At 37.5% G+C, this 22699-nt stretch overlaps 1 protein-coding gene across 1 annotated transcript; it reads left to right on the forward strand.

Moving 5' to 3' along the window:
• The first annotated feature begins 252 nt into the window (after nucleotides 1–252).
• Nucleotides 253–10529, forward strand: Mmp7 (matrix metallopeptidase 7). The gene is made up of 6 exons (XM_063256161.1): nucleotides 253–451; nucleotides 2877–3103; nucleotides 3187–3335; nucleotides 4777–4905; nucleotides 8366–8527; nucleotides 10233–10529. The coding sequence occupies exons 1-6, from the start codon at nucleotides 338–340 to the stop codon at nucleotides 10259–10261; spliced, it is 810 nt and encodes a 269-aa protein (XP_063112231.1). The 5' UTR covers nucleotides 253–337; the 3' UTR covers nucleotides 10262–10529.
• The last annotated feature ends 12170 nt before the right edge of the window (nucleotides 10530–22699 follow it).

Genomic DNA, 22699 nt, shown 5'->3' on the forward strand with positions numbered 1-22699 from the left:
CTAACAAAATAAAGTCCTGAATGATACCTTGCAAAACTTTTAAAGTGAAAATACTTATATGATAACAATTTGACTCCGACAAATAAACATTATTGAGTCAAACAGCAGACAGAAAAAAAAAATCCTTTGAAAGATAAATACCTTGTGTGCTTCTTGCCAATAAGGGACACAACTTCCTCATTGTTGTTAATGAAAAGTAAAACATTCTTTCTAAAAAGAAAGAAAACACTCATGAGTCACCTAATCCCGAGTACAATCGGGACTGAGAAGCTATAAATTTCTGCAGCTTCTAGCACTAAACTTCAAGCCAGTCTAGGTCTAGAAGAGCTGTGGCCCGATGGCAGCTGTGCCACTCATCCTGCTGTGGGCCACACTGCTGCCCAGTGGCCTGGCCCTGCCGCTGCCCCAGGAGGCGACAGGCACCAGGGAGGTGCAGTGGGAACAGGCACAGGTAGGTCACAGATCGCTCACCTGGAGGTCAATGGCCTCACGGTCAGCATTAAAATTGTGTTTTTCGATTATTTTCTCCTTCCATGTTGCTCTTGCAGTGAATTTTCCTGTCAGCAATGTTTCTGCTTATAAAGGCAATTGGTTTTCATCAAGTAGCCACCCAGAGCAGGCTTTAGGGATCTCTTTAAGCATCTCCAGTCTTCAGTTTTCCAATTTGAAAGTTGGAGCTAAAAATGGTGTCACCAAATGGGGGTGTTAAAAGCGTTTAACACTCTACATGAACATTGTTTGTGCACAATAAATGGAGGTTGTCTTATTATTTATTGTAACTTGAAATTCTTTTCATAAAGTGCATAGAATGTGAGCTCTTAAGATGAGAACTATTCATGCTGAAAGGATAGGAAGTCAGAAACTATGGGTGGAAGTTACCGCTCTGCCACAAGCCAATGATGCTAGGCAAAAACTTAATTTCTGGATTTGTTTTCTCATGTGTTCAGTAGACATAATATGTGTTCTATACCATACAGGATTATTCTAGTGAACAACATGATAGTACAAACTAACATGTATGCTAATACTTACTGATTATAAAGTACTTTTATATATACTATGTCATTTACTCTTTAACTCTATCCAGAGGAAAGCAAGGAAGAAATTCTAAGTGGTAGAGAAGAGAATCAAGGGTGTTTTTCCAGCTAAAAAATAGTGTTTTTATTTTTTCCAATATGTTAATTAATAAATGATCTAATAAGCAAAACATTATTTTGTAGAGCAAAGGATGATTACTCTTAAGTATTATGTATAAATTTAAGCTTTAAGCATAAAGAAAATTAAGTTTTATGTCACATTAACATGGATTTTTAAAAGATTCAGTGTTCTACTAGATTAAACTATATGAAATTACCAGTATTCAACTTTCGTACATCCAAAACAATGATTTTTATATAACCAATTAGTTCTCCAGTAGGAGTACATTGGCAAAAGTACTGAACACCTTTACTTAGTATGCAGGTTGCCAATAGCTAGAAAGAGGTTAGTTACGCTTGGTGAAAAACAGGAAAATTAATCTCAAGAATACAGAGACATTTATTGCATTTGTTTGTAAAGTCTGTGACTCTGGAAGGGATAAAATCAGTTCTTTGTTTTTAAATAAGAAATCAATTTGTAATTGTCATAGATGGACAGTATTTGTTGTATCGAATGAAACAAAATAATTGGTAACAAGTAGAGATGACATAATATTAATAGGATTATTTATGTAAAATACATAGTTCTGACAGGTTCTCAGATAATCACTACTAACTACCTCAATGCTGACTAGAAATTAGTGGGACAATGTTTAAATCATTTCAACAATATACTTATGCACTATATAAGCCTATACATTTTTCCAGTAAAATGACTTTAGAAACAAAATACAAGCATTTTGGGGGTGACCTTGTGTAAGTTATTTCACTTCTTTGAGTCATATTTCTTTATCTAGAAAACAGAAGTAGCAATACCATAGCTGCTTCACAGGATGGTTGAAATAAATATGTACTTAGCTAACATGAGTATGTGGCTTTAAAATGTTCTTATGGTTTTGTAACAGTTATTATTTCTCAACTTATTTTTATATATTCTAACTGTTAGGTTCCCATTCTTATCTCTAGGTACTGAGAAAATCTAAGAAATTCCCAAGGACTCATTTGTGCATGGAATAGGTGTGGGAAGATGTGTTTTATTCTGCCACCTCCACAAGAGGTTTTACTGGGGATGTAAGGGTTAAAAAGGACTGCAGTTGGAAAATTCAGAGAGAAGGAAAAAAAAAGTCAGGAAATTCAGAACGAGTTCTACTAACTTCATATACGAACCCCAGCAAATCATTTAGAGGCTACAAGCTGTGATTTCTTCACCTAGACAGTTCAAACTAATTCAGCTAACAATCTCTCCGTGTCCTTTCCCACACTAAAGTGTTAAGACTCTTTAACCCTTAGCTAGACCAGAGCTCAGCGAGATCTTCCATGGGATGGTGGACTTCAGATCTCCTCACAGCCAAGGGGCCCTGAGGAAACTTTGGAAGATGCACTGGAAGACTCTTCCTGATTGTTCTAAGAACAAATCCAGACTCTGAAAAGAACGTGGAGTGTTTCTCCTCAAAAAAAAGTTAATGGGTAAAAAACAGAAACTGGGCTGGAGATTTAGCTCAGCAGCAGCATAAGTGTCTGCCTGTGAAGCACGAGGTTATGAGTTCGATCCCTGGTACAGAGACAGAAAGAGCGCTTCATTAAATTTTCTCTTCACTAGTGCATACTTATTTTATTAAGTGACTATGTAATGATCCTGTCTTCAGTATTTGAAGCCACGAGTGCCAGAGGTAAAATATGTATAGACTTCTGGGTTAAAAGATGGCGGGAACTATGGATTATTTGTTTTCTTTTTAATAGGATTATCTCACGAGATTTTATCATCTTGACTCAAAAACAAAGGATGCCAATCGTTTCACAGACAAACTCAAGGAAATGGAAAAGTTCTTTCACCTTCCCATAACTGGAAAGTTAAACTCTCGTATCATAGAAATAATGCAGAAGCCCAGATGTGGAGTGCCGGATGTTGCAGAATATTCCCTATTCGCAAATAAGCCAAAATGGTCATCCAAAGTGGTCACATACAAGTTAGTTTTGCTCTGGTTAATTCACCAAGACAATAAAGCCCTGTTACTAGAAGAATAACTATTGTTTTCTTGTTCACTACTAGAATTGTATCATATACTTCAGACTTACCACATAGCAAAGTGGATGAAATAGTGGCAAAAGCTTTAAACCTGTGGAGCAAGGAGATCCCGCTGAACTTCCGTAGAATTCAATTTGGAACAGCTGATATAGAGATTCGCTTTGCAAGAGGAGGTAAGGATGACTCCTGAAAGCTAAGCCTGTGTGCTCTGTTTGTTGTTTAAGTCAGTGCTGTTCTCTTCTGAAAACTTATCACCTTTCATAGGGGCTGCGGGTATACCCCAGTATCAGAACATGTGTTTATCATGCACAGAACCCTGGTTTCAGTCCCCAGCACTGCCAAAGAAAACCCTCGTTAATGATATATATAGAGAGAAAGAAATATTATACATAGTAAAGTTATTACAATTTTTCTAATTTGTTAAATTAGAGCCTCTTTTTATTGGAGCAATTGGTAAACTATGACTCATGACCCAAAACCAGGTCACCGTAAGTTTTTGAAAATAAAATTTCATGGAACACAGCCATGTTCCTTCACTTACCCATTGTCTTATGATCACTTTCAGATGGGCTACAGTTGTGAGAGTCCCTCAAGTCCACAAAGCTTGAACTACTGATTATTTGATCCTTTATTAAAAAATTTTTCCAGCTCCTATTTTGTAGAATTAATCACTATAAATTCTACATTAAATTAGCTAATATCAACATTGAAGTAAGAGAGGGGGTTATAGCTCCTGAAACTTCAAATAACTTCCAAGAGATGGGATAGACTCTCGTGGCCTATTGCTAATGTCTTTCATGCAGGAAGAAAATAGAGACTTTATATTAAGGAACTTGTAGCTATACATCATAAATACACAAGCTGCTCTTAACTGATAAGGTTTCATGGTACGAATTTAGCAGGTAAATGTTTTCCATTGTGTTTTATTCTAATGCTGAACTGCCTGGGTACTATGAATTTCAAGTTCAAAACTTGAACTTGACTCCATAGTATTAGCAACACTGAAAAACATGCTGTGGAAAGCATGAATACAGCACCTCAAGACTTTCAAGAATTAGGTAAGCTGAATACAACCTGATACCAATCTAAAGATAAAGACTTCTACATTGCAAATAAAAGGACTATTAAAATCCACTGTAAGACACCTTGAGTATGGTTCTGTAAGAGGCATCTACTATGCTCAAAAGCAATAAGCTAATTTTTAAGAAAAAGATACGTGAAACGGTATACACATTACTTGCTCAAAAGCACTACTGATAATTCTCTTTCCCACTGATCAAACAAAATGATCAACTTTAACAAACAAATCCAGTTAGATACAGTGCATTTTAAGTCCTCAAAGCAGTTAAGTCTTCAATAAATGGCAGTCATCAGTCATGAGTACTGGTTCTAATGAAACAAAATAGGCAGCCAAACTACCCTTTATTTGCAACTGGCTACTGGTATCAATAATGCTTAGACACAGTTGTTCTTTCTAATCTTAGTACCACACAAAGTTAAAAAGAATTGAAAAAGCAAAAATACTAATAATAAGTAGTAAGTAAATAAAGTAAAAAGATGGAATAACTACAGAAAAACAGAGTCATTACAAAAAATTGTCCCATTTTCTTGCAGCTCATGGTGACTTCAACCCGTTTGATGGACCAGGAAATGTACTGGCTCATGCCTTCCCACCAGGGCCAGGCTTAGGAGGAGATGCGCACTTTGACAAGGATGAATTCTGGACTGATGGCAGCCATCGAGGTAGAGCATTCCATTGTCTATTCCACTATGCATCCTTTTTAAAATCCCAAACTCATGCTAATTCTATTCCTTTAATTTGTAATTACCAAGACTTTAAGTGCCAACCATGGCACTACGTGCTTTAAATGCTGTAACCTTAATTAATATATTTGTTATAAATACAGAAGATGAACGCTCAGGCTATAGATAGTCAAGCAGCACTGAGTTCAGTTTGCTGCATCTCTACCAGCTACTTTCTGTGTGCCCCCAGGAAAGTCATTTAACTTCTCTGAGTCTCAATTCCCTCTGTGAAGTGAGAATAGTAATAGTCCAAAGTATTGTTTAAATTAAAGGAGACAATGGCTGACACAGTGCTTAGCACAGTATTTGCAATACATTAATAATTCAACAAATTATTGTTCTTTCTTCATATTTCCCAAAAATAAATGTGTCAAATGGAAAAGAAAGAAGAGACTCTAACTGTAATATTTCAGAATTATATATAATTCTTAGATTATTCACTATTGTTTAAAAAACAGTTCCTGACCCATCATGTGTATACTTTACAAAGCAGAAGATTATAAGCAACACAGAGCTGAAATGTTTTTGTCTTTGACTTATGAAACACCATGGTAGTGCTTCATTGACAATATTAAATTTTCTCTTCACTAGTCTGTACTTCTTTTATTAAGTAATTATGTAATTTATTCTGTTTTCAAATTAGTATTTGAATCCACAAAAGCCAAAGGCAAAAGATGTACAGACCTGTGAAACAAAAGAACACAATGAACAAGAACTACAAATTATCCTCTCTATTTAATAGGACTATCTCAATTAATGGAGTACAGAGATTTATGCCAGCATAAATATTATTTATGGCATAAATAATCCTAACTGGATAAAATACATTTTTTAAAAATAGCTATTACCTGGATTCAAAAGAGAAAATAGTACCTGTGTTTGGCAAAGGGAACCAAGTAACGAAACCTCTGTGATGCAGAGATGCTGCCTCCTTTTCACACCTGGCATACATTCTTCATTTCCATTTCCCACTCAAAGTAGATTAAACGTAGCTTTTTCCTTCATCCCGGCACAATACAATCGAGATTCTGGTGACTTCTAAAAACCATAAGCTCACAGTTTCCCAGTTACTTACAAAGCCTTTCCACGTGCATGAAGGAGGCAAAACAAACTTCTTTAAAAATACAGGATGTGATTGAAAAATACATGGATGTCCACATTCTTTAAATTTATCACATTGGATGGCACTTTCCCATCAATGCCCCTCATAATACTCTCCCTCGACCCAGTACACTTACCCATCCTTCTCGCCACTCTCATGAGCGCGTTTAGTTGAGCTATGGTAGCTGCCTCAATGTTCTGGATCAAATCAAAGCTTCCACTTTGCATGTCATTTTGAGTTTGGGAAAAAAACAGAAGTTACTCGGGGCCAAATCCAATGAATGAGATGGATGAGGACACGCTAGACACACTCTACGGTGTGAGTAATAAAGTAAAAAGCCTGCCTTTCTGTTGGATAGCATACGACAGCCACATGTTCTATCGCAGCTCAGGAAGACACTGACGAAAGTGTACTTTCAGAAAAGCAGCAGGAACAGTGAGACAAGTAAGGCTCGAAGTGAGGGCAGTATTTCCAGGGGAATTATGACAATGTGTCCTTTACTGTGATATATTTTGTATTTATATATTCACATATACTTTTACCACAACATATATATGAGATATATGTGTGTGTGTGTGTGTGTGTATTTATACTGTTTTATACTAAAAATCAAAACAAAGCCCAGAATTTCCAGGATATTTTGCCTTTCAGTCTTAGTTTTCTCAACACTAACTGTCTCCTGACATTTGAAGTCATAATCATTTATTTTTTTAAATTTTATTTAAGGAGAAAAAGAAAAAAAAAGCAGAGAAAGGGTACAAGTTATACAGATTTACAGAAAGAAATAAACAGTAGGAAATCACTAGTTAATGGATTACATTTTGTCATCTTAGAAATAATTGTTCAAGTTACAAAATTAAAGCTTATAAAGTGGACATTCCAACAGTGAGACTGCAAACAGTTCTGTTCAATGATCCAACAAAACTCAGTAATATCATTATCTATCTTACACAATTAAATATACATGCAGTTATATCATTTAGAGCACTTTCTTTTCCTCTCTTTTGTACAATGACAATTACACATTTTGGGTTTTGTTGCTCCCACAGTTCTTATTACTTTTTTGGAAGAGAGTAGAACCAAATGTGACATAACAGAACAGTCAGTCAAATCAAAAGGGTGGACGTAATAGATAATGTAAAAGCATAATACTAGGTGATCAACAATGGTTACCATAATGCCTCCCGCTATCTCTAATAGAATTGCCTATATCATTAGTTATAATAAAATTGAACAAAACAGTAAAGAACAAAACCAACAAAACCAAAACATTGGAGACATTATAGGTCTTCAAAAGTAGATAATAGTCAACCAGAATGGGCGTCATAATGAATCCCACTATCTTCACAGCTGTTGCCTAAACTTTCGAACCTGGTACTATCAAGCAAAACAGAATAGAGGAACATCAGTCAAAACAAGATGGTGAGAGCAATACAGGGCTTTAAATCAAGATAATGGAAAGTCAAAGTGCGTTACTATAATATATCCTGCTATTTTTAAATTTATTTTTCCCTTAATTAAAAGGATAAAAAAAGTAAATAATAAAATGGAGACTGAGATAAAAGAGGGCATAACAGCAAATCAGCGTAGATCAAAACATAACCATTTAAGCAAAATAGCGTTTCACCACAAGATTATCCCGACATAAAAGTAGTTACCATATTGTCTCTTTCCTTAAAATCTTTGAGTATACATAATCATTTATTGACTAGCCATTATTTTCCAGATATTGGGAAATTCTGTTTGGTAGAAATTATGTAACAGAGAAGGATCTAAGACCAGGCATGCCTGTGATCCTAGCACTCGGGAGGCTGAAGCAGGAGGACTGCTGCAGGTTTGAGGCCAGCTTGGGCTACAAAGTGAGTTCAAGGCCAGCCTGAACTGCAGTAGGAACCTCTGTCTCAAAAAGAGAAAAGAAGAAAAAAGAGCTAAGAGTTAGCAATATCAATCAGTTTGACCAGTATTATCTAGCTAATCAAGTAATGGAACTATGTTATAAATCAGATCTTAGTGATTTAAAGCTTTTGTTTTCCACAATACTACTGCTTGAGTAATATACAAGAAAAAATTGACCAAAAACCCCCCATATTTTAATAAATGGAAGGAGTGTTTAACATTAAATCACTACTACTTTGATTCTCCTAATTTCTCATACTTTTGAAGGCCCAGAATAAACTACAATAGATGAAGAGTTAGATATCCTTATAGTTGCTTTTATTTTTATTACATTGTATATTATTTTATAAGTATTTTCACAGTTATTTCAATAGTCACTATCTGTCACTTCTCTGGTTGTAGGAATTAACTTCCTGTATGCCGCAACCCATGAATTCGGCCATTCTCTGGGTTTGGGTCACTCTGCTGACCCTAACGCTGTGATGTATCCAACATATGGAAATGGAGATTTGAAAAGCTTCAGACTTGCCCAGGATGATGTTGAAGGCATTCAGGAATTATATGGTAGTATTTATGATTTCAGCTAAAGGAGATTTCACATCTTCTCTTTGAATGGGTTTGAGAGCTGCTGGGAAGTGGGTATTTTCCTGGAAAACCACACAGAAACTTACATCAAAAACCCTACAGAGGAAACAAATGAGACCCTAGATACTCAATTTAATGAGACTATTTTATGAGTACAAAGTTATACTCATTTTAAGTTTCAATAACACGATGAAATTATGTGAATGGCACTGTTCTTACTTGATCAGCTCGGTTCCTTTAGGAGAGTGTTCCGTTCTAGGAATGCACTACAGGAACAGAACCCCATCTCCATCACTGTCCATGCCCAGGGATTCAGCCCCTGGTGATTAAAAGTGACCCAAGTTTTTCTGTTGCATATACATGTCGGGAAAGCAGTTAACTATGGACAGCCACTGCTGTTATCTCTGGTCATTAAGCTTATAAACATCTCATGCTCTGCTCTATATTTGTTTGTTTTAAGTTTCACATTTAGTTTATAGACAGAGATGAGAATAGAAATTTTTATCTTTGTCCGTTAAAGCCTCTCTGAAATACTACTTCTGACTAACTTCAAAGAAATACAAATCGGTATACATTTCAAAAAACTACATTAGAATCTTGAGAAAAATACAAAAGGATTAAGAAAGATCTGAGGCAATGCAATTACATTTGAGAGAAAAAAAAATGGACATTTTAAAATTTATTTTTAAAGGAATAAAACAAAACAATAAAAATGAAACAAGACTGTGACAGGACAGTAGGAAATCCACAATTGTTACTATCCTGCATATTGTTATCCTCTAACTAATTGCTCATAGTACCAGCTCCAGGCTTGAAAAGTCAATCAAACAACACAAATGGCAGGTTGCTTCCCTACCTCAGCTATTATCATCTCAGCCTGGGTTGCACCCAGGTGCTTACCAGTGGGGTGCGGGGACCAAGGGGATGCACGACTTCCTCGCTGGTTCTCCCCGGCTAGCTCTCCCCAGGCCTCTGCCAGCCTGACTAGAGTTTTAAATCCTGAAGTGTTACAGAAAGAGGCACCCTTAGGCTAAATTGGAAAGAAGAATCCACTGGACAAATGGAAGTAAGATTTGATTAAGTAAGTTATATATTTAGGGAATTCATTAATCCAAAAGTAATATGACACTTGCCTCGCATGAATGAGTCCCTGAATCCCCAATAATGCTAAAAAAAAATAATAAAATGGCAAAAAATACAGATTCAAAAAACTATTAGTGATGGACTCAATATTCCCTGTGCTATATTCAGAATAATAAAAATAATAGCTAAAATGTACCAGTACTTATAATGTACCAAGAACTGCACATGAATTAACTCACTTAACCTAACAACAATGCAGTGAGACATTATTGTCCACATTATCCTCATTTATAGACTAGTAACCTAATGCTTAAAGAGGTTAAGGAGTACGATAATATATTCAGGGTTACACAAGCAGTGAAACTGAAGAGACCAATGCAAAGGCTTCTGACCCAGGATCACGCTTTGTGCAGGATTCTTTTTTAGCCTTTGGAAGTGGTTCTTCAGAATCTGTGTCCTCAGCTCAGAAATCTGGGCTGCGAAAATGACAGATTATACATATCATGGGCAAAATGTTCTATATGATCATAAGATGTGTCTATATGATCATAAGATGTTTTTGTGTATTTTATACCATGTCAGATTTTTTTTTTCTTAACAGGAAAGAGAAGTAATTACAGAAAGAGATAGAAACTTAAAGAAAAATATCCATTCACTCATCCACTGGATTCTGCATCAGTGTCACCCAAACAGAATGAATACACACTCTTCCTGCACTCCATTCCGCACTGATTTCACTCCTGCTCAGGTTCTTGCCCTCCCTCCTTCTGAGGATAAATTCCTTTGTGACATGACTTGGTCTTTCTCATGTGTAACTGTCTTCAGGCAACACCCAGTTGGTATATGTCAATAAATGTTATATTTAAAAATAAGTAAAACTTATTTTATGGTGAAATTATTTGTGTTTAAGAGCACTTTTTCTATAGCAAAAGAAGACATATCGTAAGGTAAATAAGACCAAAAAAATCACCCCATATCTTAGGTTGTTCAGGTGTGCCTCGCCTTCTCACCACATGTACAAGGTAGAAGCTCCACCATCTTATTATTCATCAGTGTGACCCAGAATTATACTAAACATGAAACATCCTCTGGCCCAAGCTCTCCCTGCATCTTCTGCAAGTCTAATCCTGCCCATAAAAAGTCTATGAACTCCCAAGGACCTGCATATCATAGCCAGTTCCAGCTCCAAGTTCATGCCGTTGTACTTCTGCTATTCAGCTGCTCCCCGGGTCCCCTTTGCTCTGCCATCTGCCAACACAGACCTCAGTCTAACCCTCTTTCATTTTTCTCCAAAGCAGTCCTACCAGAGACTATTGATGTTACTAAAAGATTTGCACCCAAAGATTTTTGCATTGCACAAGAAAGAAACTAAACAAAATTAGGTTTGGACATTATCCCCATCCCCATCCCCATCCTTCACACCCTTTACCTATCCACATCAGGAATTTCTCCCCGGCCATCTGCCTCTTCAGACTGCAACCTCCCAACGACCCTTCCCCCCAGGCCTCTGGTCTCTAGACTTCACTCGTGACTGCTGTAGCAATTCACCTTCTGATATCTTGCTCTGGCCCTCCCCTTCCAGGCATGCACTGAGACTCTTCAGTTTAATTCTCTGGGGGAAGCATCTCTACGCAGGGCTAAGCCCTGGAGAAGGACACACAGCTGGGAAAGGCTGTGCCCTTCAGCCCTGCTTTTCTTGCTCTTCCATTCTCCTCACATTCATGAAATGCAGTTTTCCTTACACATTGAAAAAAATTAAACATATTCTTAGTGACATAAATTATGCCTCACATATACCCTAAAAAGATATATTCACTTTTAAAATTTCACCTGAAGGCTTTTCTTACCCAAAACAGATCAGTATTCCAAAACTCAAAATAATCACTATACTTACTACAAAGACATTCTACAGACAAATGAGAAGGAGAATCCATAATTCCAGGCAAAATAATGAAGTGTAAGCCAGAGGTTTAGCTCAGTGGCGTAAGTGCCTGCTTGGCAAATGCAAGGTCGTGAGTTCAATGCCCGGCACAAAAAAAAAAAAAAAAAATGGAGTGTATATGAACATTTAAGTAGAAGGTATCCTTATTGCAGCTGAAGTTGCTACCTACTGTTTTTATATGACTAATACTCCTTCGCTATACTTTTGGGGCCTGGAAACTGCCGCAACTCTTTGTGTACCATCTTCATAAGCTGTCACTAAAGACACTACAAGCTGTTCCAGGCCCAGAAGGGAGCACAGGATCCCAGCCTAGCCTACCAGGCACTCCACTGGGAGCTAACGCCCCTGGTTGTGGAGCACTCTCTACCCTTGCACCCAGAAAACCTGTGAAGCTGCCGGCATCCTGTCCTCAGAGCTTAAGCGCAGGGTTTCTCTTCCAGATTTCACAACTGACTGCATTGCTTTCCGATGAACATTTGTCTACTGATTAAATTGGCCAGAGTCAGTTTAAGTCTTTTGATCGCAAATCCCTTTCTCAATTGTTTGACTGGCCTTCGGTAGCTGTATGTTTCTTCTCTGTTGTGTATTTCACTACTTCAGTACTGACAGTGAAGTTCAGCTCTTGGCATTGAAGTATGTGGATTTTTATTTCCATCCACACACCATGAAGCCAACTTGTAAATAGATATTTTTCCAGGAAATAAGCGGTTCTGATGTTGTTATGGTAAAATACACACAACATAAAATTTACAGGTTAGTATAAATATACCCACATGATTGTGCAAGAGAAATGATACTTCACCTGAGTGCTACTGGCATTTTTTATTGCATCCTTCTTTGGGGTGGGGGCCATCCTGTGTATGACAGCGTTATTGGCAGTCATCCCTGTTCTCTCTCCACCGGATGCCATCAGAATGTTAGTTGTGATAATCAAAGTGTCTTTAACATTGTCAAATGTTCCTTATTGGGAAAAACAGCCACCAGTTGAGAATTCCGCAGCTAAGAGAACAAATCATTTTTCATCTTTTTTGTGTGTTTTGTTTTTGGTACTGGGGATCAAACTCACCACCGCGTGCTTGCAAGGCAGGTGCCTCTGCCACTGAGCTAAATCCGCGGCCCATTTTTTCATCTTCATACTTAGTGTCTTTCTACCTTTTTTTTTCATTCTGGACCTCTACCATCCTGTCGTCCTGCACCACCCCATGGGAAAGGAAGACTAGTAAGAGATTAATGTGACTCATGACATCGGCTTTTTTTTTGACACTTATTTGAGGAAAAGATTTTCATATTTTAAAGAACAAAAAACACAGGTGCGCCAAAACCAAAATCAATGTATGATCGTTCATAAGATTTGTTTGTAGTCTGTAGATTAATTTTTAAATTTAAAATCAATAAATTCCAGTTTAAGAAAAGTCAGAGCAGATGGCTTTGCTTTTCCTCCCCAGAAATTCCACTTGAGCAACAGCGAAAACATAAAGCATTAGGAGGAAGTCTTCAGGAGCCAGACGTTTCTTGGAAAATTTCTGGAAGACCTACAAGAGCCAGCAGGTAAAACTTATCAGCCTCAGCCTTGAATATGTGACTAGGCCATAAGTAGCAGTGGCAGCTAAATTTCATAACTCCAGAAAAGCGCTGAAACCCAATTAGAAAGTTTAAGGGAGGCAGGCAAACACTGAAATCGGGATCAGCTGTACATGGCACTTGGCCTCACTGCATGCCTCTAGGAAAGTAGTACAGAGCCAGGTATTCTATTCCAGACAAAAAGCTCAGTGTTCTTTGCTAAATAGGTTTGTTCAATATTTCACGAGAGAACAGAAAATTTACAGTAGACTTTGTGCCTCTCAACAGATACCTGTTTCGGCTTTGAGGGTATTGAACACTACATTCATCAGCTCATTCTGAGGGGAAGGAAGATCCACCCACGTACACCAAAACTCTCCTCAGAGGGCCAGGCATTTAGTTCAGCAGCAAAAGCGCCTATCTGGAAAGCATGAGGTCAATGTCTAAGTCATACTTTATTTTCCAGAATTTTCTTTCTTTCTTTTTTTTTTTTTTTTTTTTTTTTTTGGATCAGGGATTGAACTCAGGACCTCACACTTGCAGGGCAGGCACTAACATCACTGGCTGGCTCTCTTGTTTGTCTGTGTTTGTTTTTGTATCTTTAGTGTTATTACCCCTCACACATAATTTTACAGAACTGCTGCATTGTGGGCAAAAAACAGCTGCAAGACCAGTAGCTTCAGATCCCACGTGACCCATAACTTTTGACCTCTCTGAATCTTTTTTCTTTATTTTTAATTTATTTTTTTAATTAGTACGTATTTGCCACACATAATAATCACATTCACCTTAGGGAATTTGGAATCTGTACCTTTACTTTTGTTTTCTTTTCTTTTTTTTTTTTTTTTTGAGATAGGGTGTTGTATGCAGCTCAGGCTAATATTGATCTCATTGTGTAGCCCATGCTGGCCCTGAAACCACAGCAGTCCTCCTGCCTCAGCCTTCTGAGTGCTGGGATTACAGATGTGCACCACCATACCGGGTTTACATAGTGTATTTTAATTCTTCTTTTTTCCCCATTTCCCTTCTCTCCCTTCAATCCTTCTTCCCTTCCCCACTTACAGAAGCTTTGTTTCCATTTTTCCTTCCATTCTCTTTTTTTCCTTTTCCTTTCCTTCCCTTGTTCCCCTTCACATTTGAGTATGCTCTTTCTACTTTCCAATTTCTCTTTTCACTTAACCTTTGAATTTCTCACACCAAAGAAACAACGTAATATTTAAACCTGTGTGCCTGATTTATTTCACTTAAAATTATGGTCTAGTAGTGCGTCCATTTACCTAAAAATGACTCAAATTTGACCTTCTTTATGGTATAGTAGTACTCCATTGTATATAAATACCAAGTTTTTCTTTATCCATTTACCTGTTATTGGATATGTGGGCTATTTCCAATACTTAGCTGTTATAAACTGTAATGTTATAAACATGGGTGTACACATATTATCCTCTTTCAGGAAAAATTTTAACTCTTTCAGGAAGATTCCTAGAAGGGTAACAACTGGATCAAATGGAACTCCAAGTTTTACTTTGAGGAGGAATCTCCACACTTATTTGTGTAGTGGCTGCACCAATTTACATTCCCAGCCGCAATGGAAAAGGGTTTATTTTTCCATACAGTCTCATCAGGATTTGTTATTGGTTGATTTATTTTTTCTTATCTTTTTGAGACAGGGTCTCACTATGCAATTTGGGCTGGCCTTGAGCGAACTTTGTAGGGGCTGGTCTCAAACTCACAATGATCCTCCTGTCTCAGCCTCCCAAGTGCTGGGATTACAGGTATGCACCACCAAGCCCAGCAAAGATTGACTTCTTGATGACAGTCTTTCTTCCTGGAGTGAGATGAATCTTAGTGTTGTTTTAATTTGCATTTCTTGAATAACCAGTGGTGATGATAATTTTTTCATATATTTATTTTCTATTTGAACTTCTTAACCTGAGAAATGTCTGTGCATCTCAGATGCCCATTTTCAAATTTGGGAGTCTTTTTGGGGGTGTTTGTTTGTTTGTTTTGGGTATGGGAGATAAGTGGAGTGACTCCCCTTGAACGCAGAACAATTGCTGAAACTTTGATTATATGGAGACTGATTTCCTTATACAGATATGCACAGAGCTGACTATGGTATTTCCTTCTCTCCTCAATTGGTCCAAGCATTGCAAATAAGGCTAGTGAGGTACTGATGTGTCATCTCTAAAGCCAACAGACTCCTGTTTCCTGGCATTGTGTTCTCTGTAGAAGATATGAGCAGAGCAGGATGTTAGAGCCAACAGCTCCGGGAATATCAACTGGGTATGAACCTCAAGGTAAAGAGGCTATGACTCACCAGGGCACAAAAATTTACATATCAGAAACAAAGCAACAGCCTCCTAAAACAATTCAGTTGCTACCTTAATTGAATTATGCAAATTGATCCTTCTGCATATCCTTATGTCTGCATTTTGCCGAGATGCTTTTCTCCCTTCCTGGCCAGCCAGCTCAAGTTAACTCATGTAATTCCCGCCATCCTCACTGTCACTCATCCTTGAGCCATCCCCCTTTTTCACAAGATAATACATTCTGGGAGAGGCCTGGGATCAGGGCCTTTGTCCACATGACCTCACAAGGATTGGATTTAGGACCCCTTGGCTGCCCTTAACTTGGAATATGTCTTAGTGTCTTTACTCTCACCGTGGATTACATTGATGATGGTAGATTGGAATTAACTTGTTGGGATTCCAATAACATCTCAATGGGACTAGATATATAACCTTTTGGGTTGTGAGGAAAACTAGAAAGAGGATTACGATACTTGGATGACTGAACTCAATATTTGGGTTTACAGTATTTGAGGTCTGATTTTTTAGTTCTTTATTCTAATGTTAGTCTATTCTCTGAGAAGTAGTTGGTAAAATTTTTTCCATTCTATAGGTGCTTGTCTCCCACCTCATTTACAGAAGCTCTGTTTCCATTTTTTATTTCCATTCTCTTTTTGTGTTGGTGGTTTCTTTTGGTATTTGAAAGCTTTTTCATTTGCTATTATCCAGTTGTTGATTTTTTGTAATATTTACTGTACATTTGGAGTTTTGCTCATAACATCTTTGCCTACACCTATGTCTTCAAGAGTTGTACCTTTCTATCTTCCAGCAAATTATTTGTTTTAATTTTTTTGTTTTGTTTTAATATTTACATCTTTGATCCATTTCAATTTTAGTGTAGTACATGTGAGAAATAAGTTGAAGTTTAGGCATGTGGAAAGTCAGTTTTCCCAGCACCATTTTTTAAAATGCTTTTTTTTTTCCAGTGAAAGTATAGTCCCTTTATTTTTTTTTTTAATTTTTATTTAAGGAGAAAAGAAAAGAAAGAAAAAAAAAACAGTGAAGGGGTACAAGTTATACAGATTTACAGAAGAAAAAAATGCGCAGTAGGAAATCACTAGTTAATGGATTACATATTGCCATCTTAGAAATAATTGTTCATGTCACAAAATTAAAGCTTGTAGAGTGGACATTCCAACAATGATACTGCAAACAGTTCTGTTCAATGATCCAATAAAACTCTGTGATATCATTTTCTATCTTATACATTTAAATATACATGCAGTTATATAGTTTAGAGCACTTTCTTTTCCTCTCTTTTGTACAGTGACTATTACACATTTTGGGTTTCATTGCTCCCACGGTTCTTATTGCTTTTTTGGAAGAGAGTAAAACCAAATGTGACATAACAGAACAGAATCGGTCAAGTCAAAAGGGTGGATATAATAGATAATGTAAAAACATAATACAAGGTGATCAACAATGGTCACCATAATGCCTCCCGCTATTTCTAATAGAATTGCCTATATCATTAGTTGTAACACAATTGAACGGAACCGTAAAGAATAAAACCGACAAAACCAAAACATTGGAGATATTGTAGGTCTTCAAAAGTAGATAAAAGTCAATGAGAATGGGCGTTATAATGAATCTCATTATCTTCTCAGCTGATGCCTAAACTTTCGAACCTGATACTATCCAGCAAAACAGAATAGAGGAACCTCAGTCAAAAACAAGACGGTGAGAGTAATACAGGGCTTCAAATCGAGATAATAGAAAGTCAAAGTGGGTTACTATATTATATCCTGCTATATTTTTCCCTTTAATTAAATGGATAAAAATAAAAAAGTAAATAATGGAGTGGAGATTGAGAAAAAAGAGGGCATAACAGCGAAACAGGGCAGATCAAAACATAACCATTTAAGCAGAATAGTGTTTCACCACCAGATATTTCCGACCCAAAAATAGTTACCATATTGACTCCCTCCCTGAAGTCCTTGAGTACAACTTCATATACTGTAGCATTAAGTATATCAAAACAATGTAAAACCATTTAAGAGAATGACAGCATTATAGAGTATTTAGAATCGACTAACAGAAAATGAACAATGGTCTCTGTATAATCTCCTTGTCTTTAAAAGGTTTTGGCTTATACTATCGTACATAACAAAATCCAATAAGATACAACCTGTTTAGACCATTGGAGACAGAAGAACAAAAGCTAGATGAGACTTCAAAACAAGATGGTACTAAGTCAGCATTACCTATTAAGATGTCATTTTCTACAAAATAGCTGTTCCTATCATCCAATCTTCTCTGTCTCAATTCTGTTGAGCTCTTTTTCTGTCAGTAGCTGTCAGTTTGTCTTCTTCATTTTGTTCTCTGCTCCATTCGTTGTGGCCTCCCCCCCACTATTTCTGGGTTCTTTGTATTTTTCTTTTTTTAGAATATCCTGCAATACTTTCTGTAGGGTTGAATTGGTGGTTGCAAATTCCCCCAGTTCCTCTTTATCCTGGAAGCACCTCGTTTTTCCATCAATTTCCAGGGACAGTTGTGCAGGATATCTTAATCTTGGCTGGAGATTATTATCTTTCAAAGCTTGAATTATTTCCCCCCATGCTCTTCGTGATTTGATGGTTTGTGAAGAGAAATCTGCCGTAATTCTGATGGGTGTTCCCTTGTAAGTGATCTGTTTCTTGTCTCTTACAGCTTTTAATATTCTGTTCTTGTATTGAATTTCTGGAATTTTTATTATTATATGCCTGGGTGTTTCTCTGTTAGGGGTGTAGGTAGCTGGGGTCCTATATGCCTCATACATCTGAGTATCTTTACCTTTTGCTAAATTAGGAAAATTCTCCTGGATTATTTCTGTGAGTAGCTTTTGTGGTTCACTTGTTTGTGTCCCTACTTCTTCTTTTATGTTCTTAATCCTTAAGTTATGGCTCCTCTTATCATCTTCTTGTCTTTGTATTATTGCTGTTTGTTTCTTTGTTATTTTTAAGAAGTTTTTCATTTCATTCTCCCATATTTCAAGTCTGCCCTCCAGTTCAGATAGTCTGTCCTTAGTTTCTTTCAAGCTGTTATGCCAGTCTTGGATAGACTTCTTAATTTCTTGATAGTCCCTTTGAACCTGCTTCACATACTCAATGCTTTCTCTGTTTTCTCCATCAAGCAATTCTCCCCTCTTTTTCTGTTCTTCCATTCCACCATCTGTTTTTTCCTGGGTGGTGCTTAGCATTTCTCTAACTATTCTGCATACTTCTAGCTTCAGGTCATTGATAACTTCATTCCTGAATTGGTCTATGAGGCTCTCTATATGGCGCTTAATGTATATTGGTGCGGTGTCCACTATTGCCTGTTTCTCAGGATTGGGGGCCGAGGAGCCTTTTTTGTTGCTTCCCTTCCCCATATTTTCTGTTCCTTATAAAATGCAAGCTTACATAGGAGGCCCGGCTTCCCTGCCTGTCAGCCACAGCCTGATCAAATTGCGCTGGCTAGGTGTTCCCGCCCACCGCTGTGCACCAGGGAGTTGCGGAGGAGGCAGCCTACGCGGGAGTCAGTCGCTCCTCCGGGCCACCGTCAGGCTCTGGGATCTGGGTTAGGCCAGCCTAGGGAGTCCGCCAGCAGCGTCACTCAGGCCAGGCACTTTTCACCAATCCAGTCCGAGAGGGGAATGTGTGGCTGGAGTTGCCACCGCACCCTGCTCTTACAGGACTGCCTGAGCCCAGAAAGACCTCCGCTGGAGTCAAACTGTGGTAGGGGGTCAGTTTCTCACTCACCTCGCCACCAGTCAGTTTTCGTGTACGCCTCCCTGTCCGTCCTGTTTTCGACTCCGTTCACAGACTCCCGTTCCCAGAGCTCGGCGCATCTCTCCTTGCCGAGCCGCTGTGGAGGCAGCCAGCCGCCGGGCGGCGGGAAACCCAAATCGCGGTTTCCAATGGTGTGGGGTCGAGCCTCTACACCGAGTCTTTTCTGTTCCTATTTTAGTGCCAGGACTGTATTCTAAGTTGGTTTCTCTCAGCCCAGTTCGTTCCTGAGTCAGCAGAGTATATCTCTACTGGTTCGTGTCTCCTTAGTCCGCATCATTCCTGGCCTCTGAGCCGAGCCTTTCAGAGAGCCTTCGGTAGTTGCTGTTGTCTGTCCGCCATGTTCTCCCGGAGTCGAAAGTATGGTCCCTTTAACAAAGGGAAGGTAGCTAAGTGTGCCTGGAGTTGTTTCTGCATCTTCTATTCCAGTGCATTGATCCTCGAGTCTGTTTTGTCTTGTTTTATTTTGTTTCGTTTGCCAGGATCATGTTGTTTGATCACAGCAGCTTTGCAGTATCAACTTCAGATCAAGAATACAATGTCCCCTGTCCTGCCTATGTTTCCCAGAATTGCTTTTGCTAGTCTACATCTCTTCCAGTTCAATATGAATTTTAGAGTTGTTTCCTCTAGTTCTGAAGTAGCCATTGATATTTTGATGAAGATTGTGTTAAATCTGTATAAGAGTTTTGAAAGTATGACCATCTTCACTGTATTGGTTCTGTCAATCCAAGAAGAACAAATGCCTTTCCATTTTCTGATATCTTCTTATATCCCCTTTTCTTCAAAATACAGTACTCCAGTTTCCAGATTACGTCTTTTACTTCCCTTAATAGATTGATTCATAAGTATCTCATTTTCTTTGGTGCTTTGCAAAAGGTGGTATTTCCCTAGTTTCTCTCTTAATGAATGACTTTGTTATTTGTGTACAAGCACGCTACTAGATTTTTGATTATTGATTTTGTATGCTGCTACACTGCCAAATTTGGTTATTCTAGGAGCCTTTTTGGGGTCTTCTATGTACAGTATCATGTCATCTGAAAATGATGATAATTTCACTTCTTCCTTTCCTATCCTTATTCCTTTTGTTTCTATTATCTAATTGCTCTAGCTAATGAACAGGAGAGGTGATAAAGGGCATCCTTGTCTTTTTTTCTGATTTTAGAGGAAAAGCTTTCAGGTTTTGACAATTCAGTATGATGCTGGCTTGTGATTTGTCACAGATGACACTTATCAGATTGAGATAAAGACCTATTCCAATTTTCCTTAAGATTTTTAATCATGAATGAGTGTATTGGAATTGATCAAATTCTTTTTCTGTAGCTACTGATAGGTTGGTGTGGTTTTTGTTCTTGGTTATGTTAATGCAGTATATTACATTTACTGATCTGTGTATAGTAAACCATCCCTGGGATGAATCTTACTTGGTCATGGTGTAAAATCTTTCTTATAATATACTGCATTCTGTTTGCCAGTATCTTGTTGAGGGGTTCTACATATATATTCATTAAGAAGATTGAGGTGTAGTGGCATTAGAACTTCTCTAAATTTCTTGTAAAACTCATCAGTGAATCAGTCAGGATCTGGACTTTTATTTGTTTAGTAAGTTTTTATTTCAATTTCATTGGATTATTTAGAATTTTTATATCTTCTTGATTCAGCTTTGGTAATTCATACGTTCTTAAAAATCTGTCCGTTTATTCTGAGTTACCATCTTGATAGAGTACACGTTCTCAACTTAGGTATAAATGGTCTTCTGAATTTCTGCAGACTTTATAGTGATTTTGTCCTTTTCATTCTTAATTGCATGGATTTAGGAGGGTTTTGTTTTTGTTTTTGTTTTTGTTTTTGTTTTTTTTTGTTTCATGATAAGGTTGGCTAAAGGTTTGTTTTATCTAATCTTACACAGAACCAACTCTTTGATTCACTGATTCTTTGTATTATTTTCTTAGTCTCAATTGCATTAATTTCTACTCTGATTGTTATGATTTCCTCCATAATGGATTGAAATGGGCTCTAAATGGGACATAAAGACATACAAAGGGAATATCTAGTGACAACAGAGTTAGACATTGCAGTGCTGTACTTGGCATTCTTTAGCTTGCCTCAGATCTTCATAAGGAAACTTCACCAGTATCTTGAAGTTGACCTTCTGTCCTACAAAACTGTGAGACAATATACCTGCTGGTTTAAATCACATAATTTTTAGTCTATTATTATGACACCCCTGAAAATTTGACTCAAATATGTGGACAAAAGTCAACCTTGAACAATTAGTGTTCAGAAAGTCTACATCTTGAGCACTTTTCTGAGGATGCTGAATTAAGATACATTGCAAATACACAGGATGAAACATAAGAAAGAAGATGTGAGATACAAATATTGCTGAAAAAGAATCTTGAAATGATAGCTGTACACCAAGGCTAGAAAGTAACTATTCTAAATTAGAACAGTCAATGGGATCTTTAAAAAATGCTCTTTAAGAAAAATAAGACAGCTTCTAAGCAATATATAGAATGAAGGGTTAAAATGTGTAAAATACTTAGTATGTGGTAAAGGGACATAGTCTTGAGCATCTCCCAAGGTCCAGCCCTGAGCAAGAAAGCAACATGCCCCCCCCCTTTCTGGTAAGTGGCCGAGGTGCAAGCAAGTGGCAGGTGAGCCAGGAAGAGAACCAGTCAGTGTCTCCCTGTCACATGAGTTAAGAATCAAAGGTCCCATCCACACCACCCTCCACCCCAGCTAGCAACTGGGAGCCAGAGGTCTGAGCATCTCTTGGAAGGATGACTGTATGCAAAATAGCAAATATGGGGGATTTCCATCCATCTTCTATTTGAAGGCAAATGTTGTTTTCACTGTTGTGCTTTGTTCTGATTAACTGTTTTGCTGTATTCAGTATTCTGTTCTGATAGGTTTTATAATGTTCTCTTTTTGGTTTGATTTTGCTATACCTGATTGAATGGAAAACTACTGTGAAGCTAACAAGATGTACCATCATATCTATTACTGTTATCCCGGTAACCTGCTCTGAAGTTCTGTACCAATTTCACTGCACTGTCTTGACTGGCTTTGTTCTGTCCTGTTGTATTTTACTACCTTCAAGATAAAAGTCTAAAAAAAGAGAGAAACATATTCTTCTCTCACAGAACGCAAAGGTAATCAAAATACATGTAAAATGAGAAATTATAATAACAATTATGCTCTCAACATAACAAAGTCAAACATGACTGATTTTGAGTAACTAAAGGAGTGGAAGAAAAGGAGAATTCATTTAAAACTGAACAAAAATCTCCTTTGAGAGATGTGAGAGAGCTACACAAAAGGAAACATAAATCCAGGTTCGTAGCTTGGTTCTGGATCAAGTAATGTGTACACCATGATATATTTAAATGATAATTACTGATTGTTCAGTATTCAGAATCAGCAAACATATAAAATTCACATAATTTTATTATGGTTATAACAAGAATTT

Source organism: Cavia porcellus, unplaced genomic scaffold (genome assembly GCF_034190915.1).
Source record: "Cavia porcellus strain 051 isolate PalLab524CR breed Dunkin Hartley unplaced genomic scaffold, mCavPor4.1 scaffold_9, whole genome shotgun sequence".
Taxonomy (NCBI): Eukaryota; Metazoa; Chordata; class Mammalia; order Rodentia; family Caviidae; genus Cavia; species Cavia porcellus.

What these genes read in the sequence shown, in the direction of transcription:
- Mmp7 (XM_063256161.1), top strand. Translation starts at nt 338, where the DNA reads ATGGCAGCTGTGCCACTCATCCTGCTGTGGGCCACACTGCTGCCCAGT. An exon ending in GACTGATGGCAGCCATCGAG is followed by an intron (nt 4,906 to 8,365) that starts GTAGAGCATTCC and finishes CTCTGGTTGTAG; the next exon opens with GAATTAACTTCCTGTATGCC. An exon ending in AGGCATTCAGGAATTATATG is followed by an intron (nt 8,528 to 10,232) that starts GTAGTATTTATG and finishes TTTTCTTAACAG; the next exon opens with GAAAGAGAAGTAATTACAGA.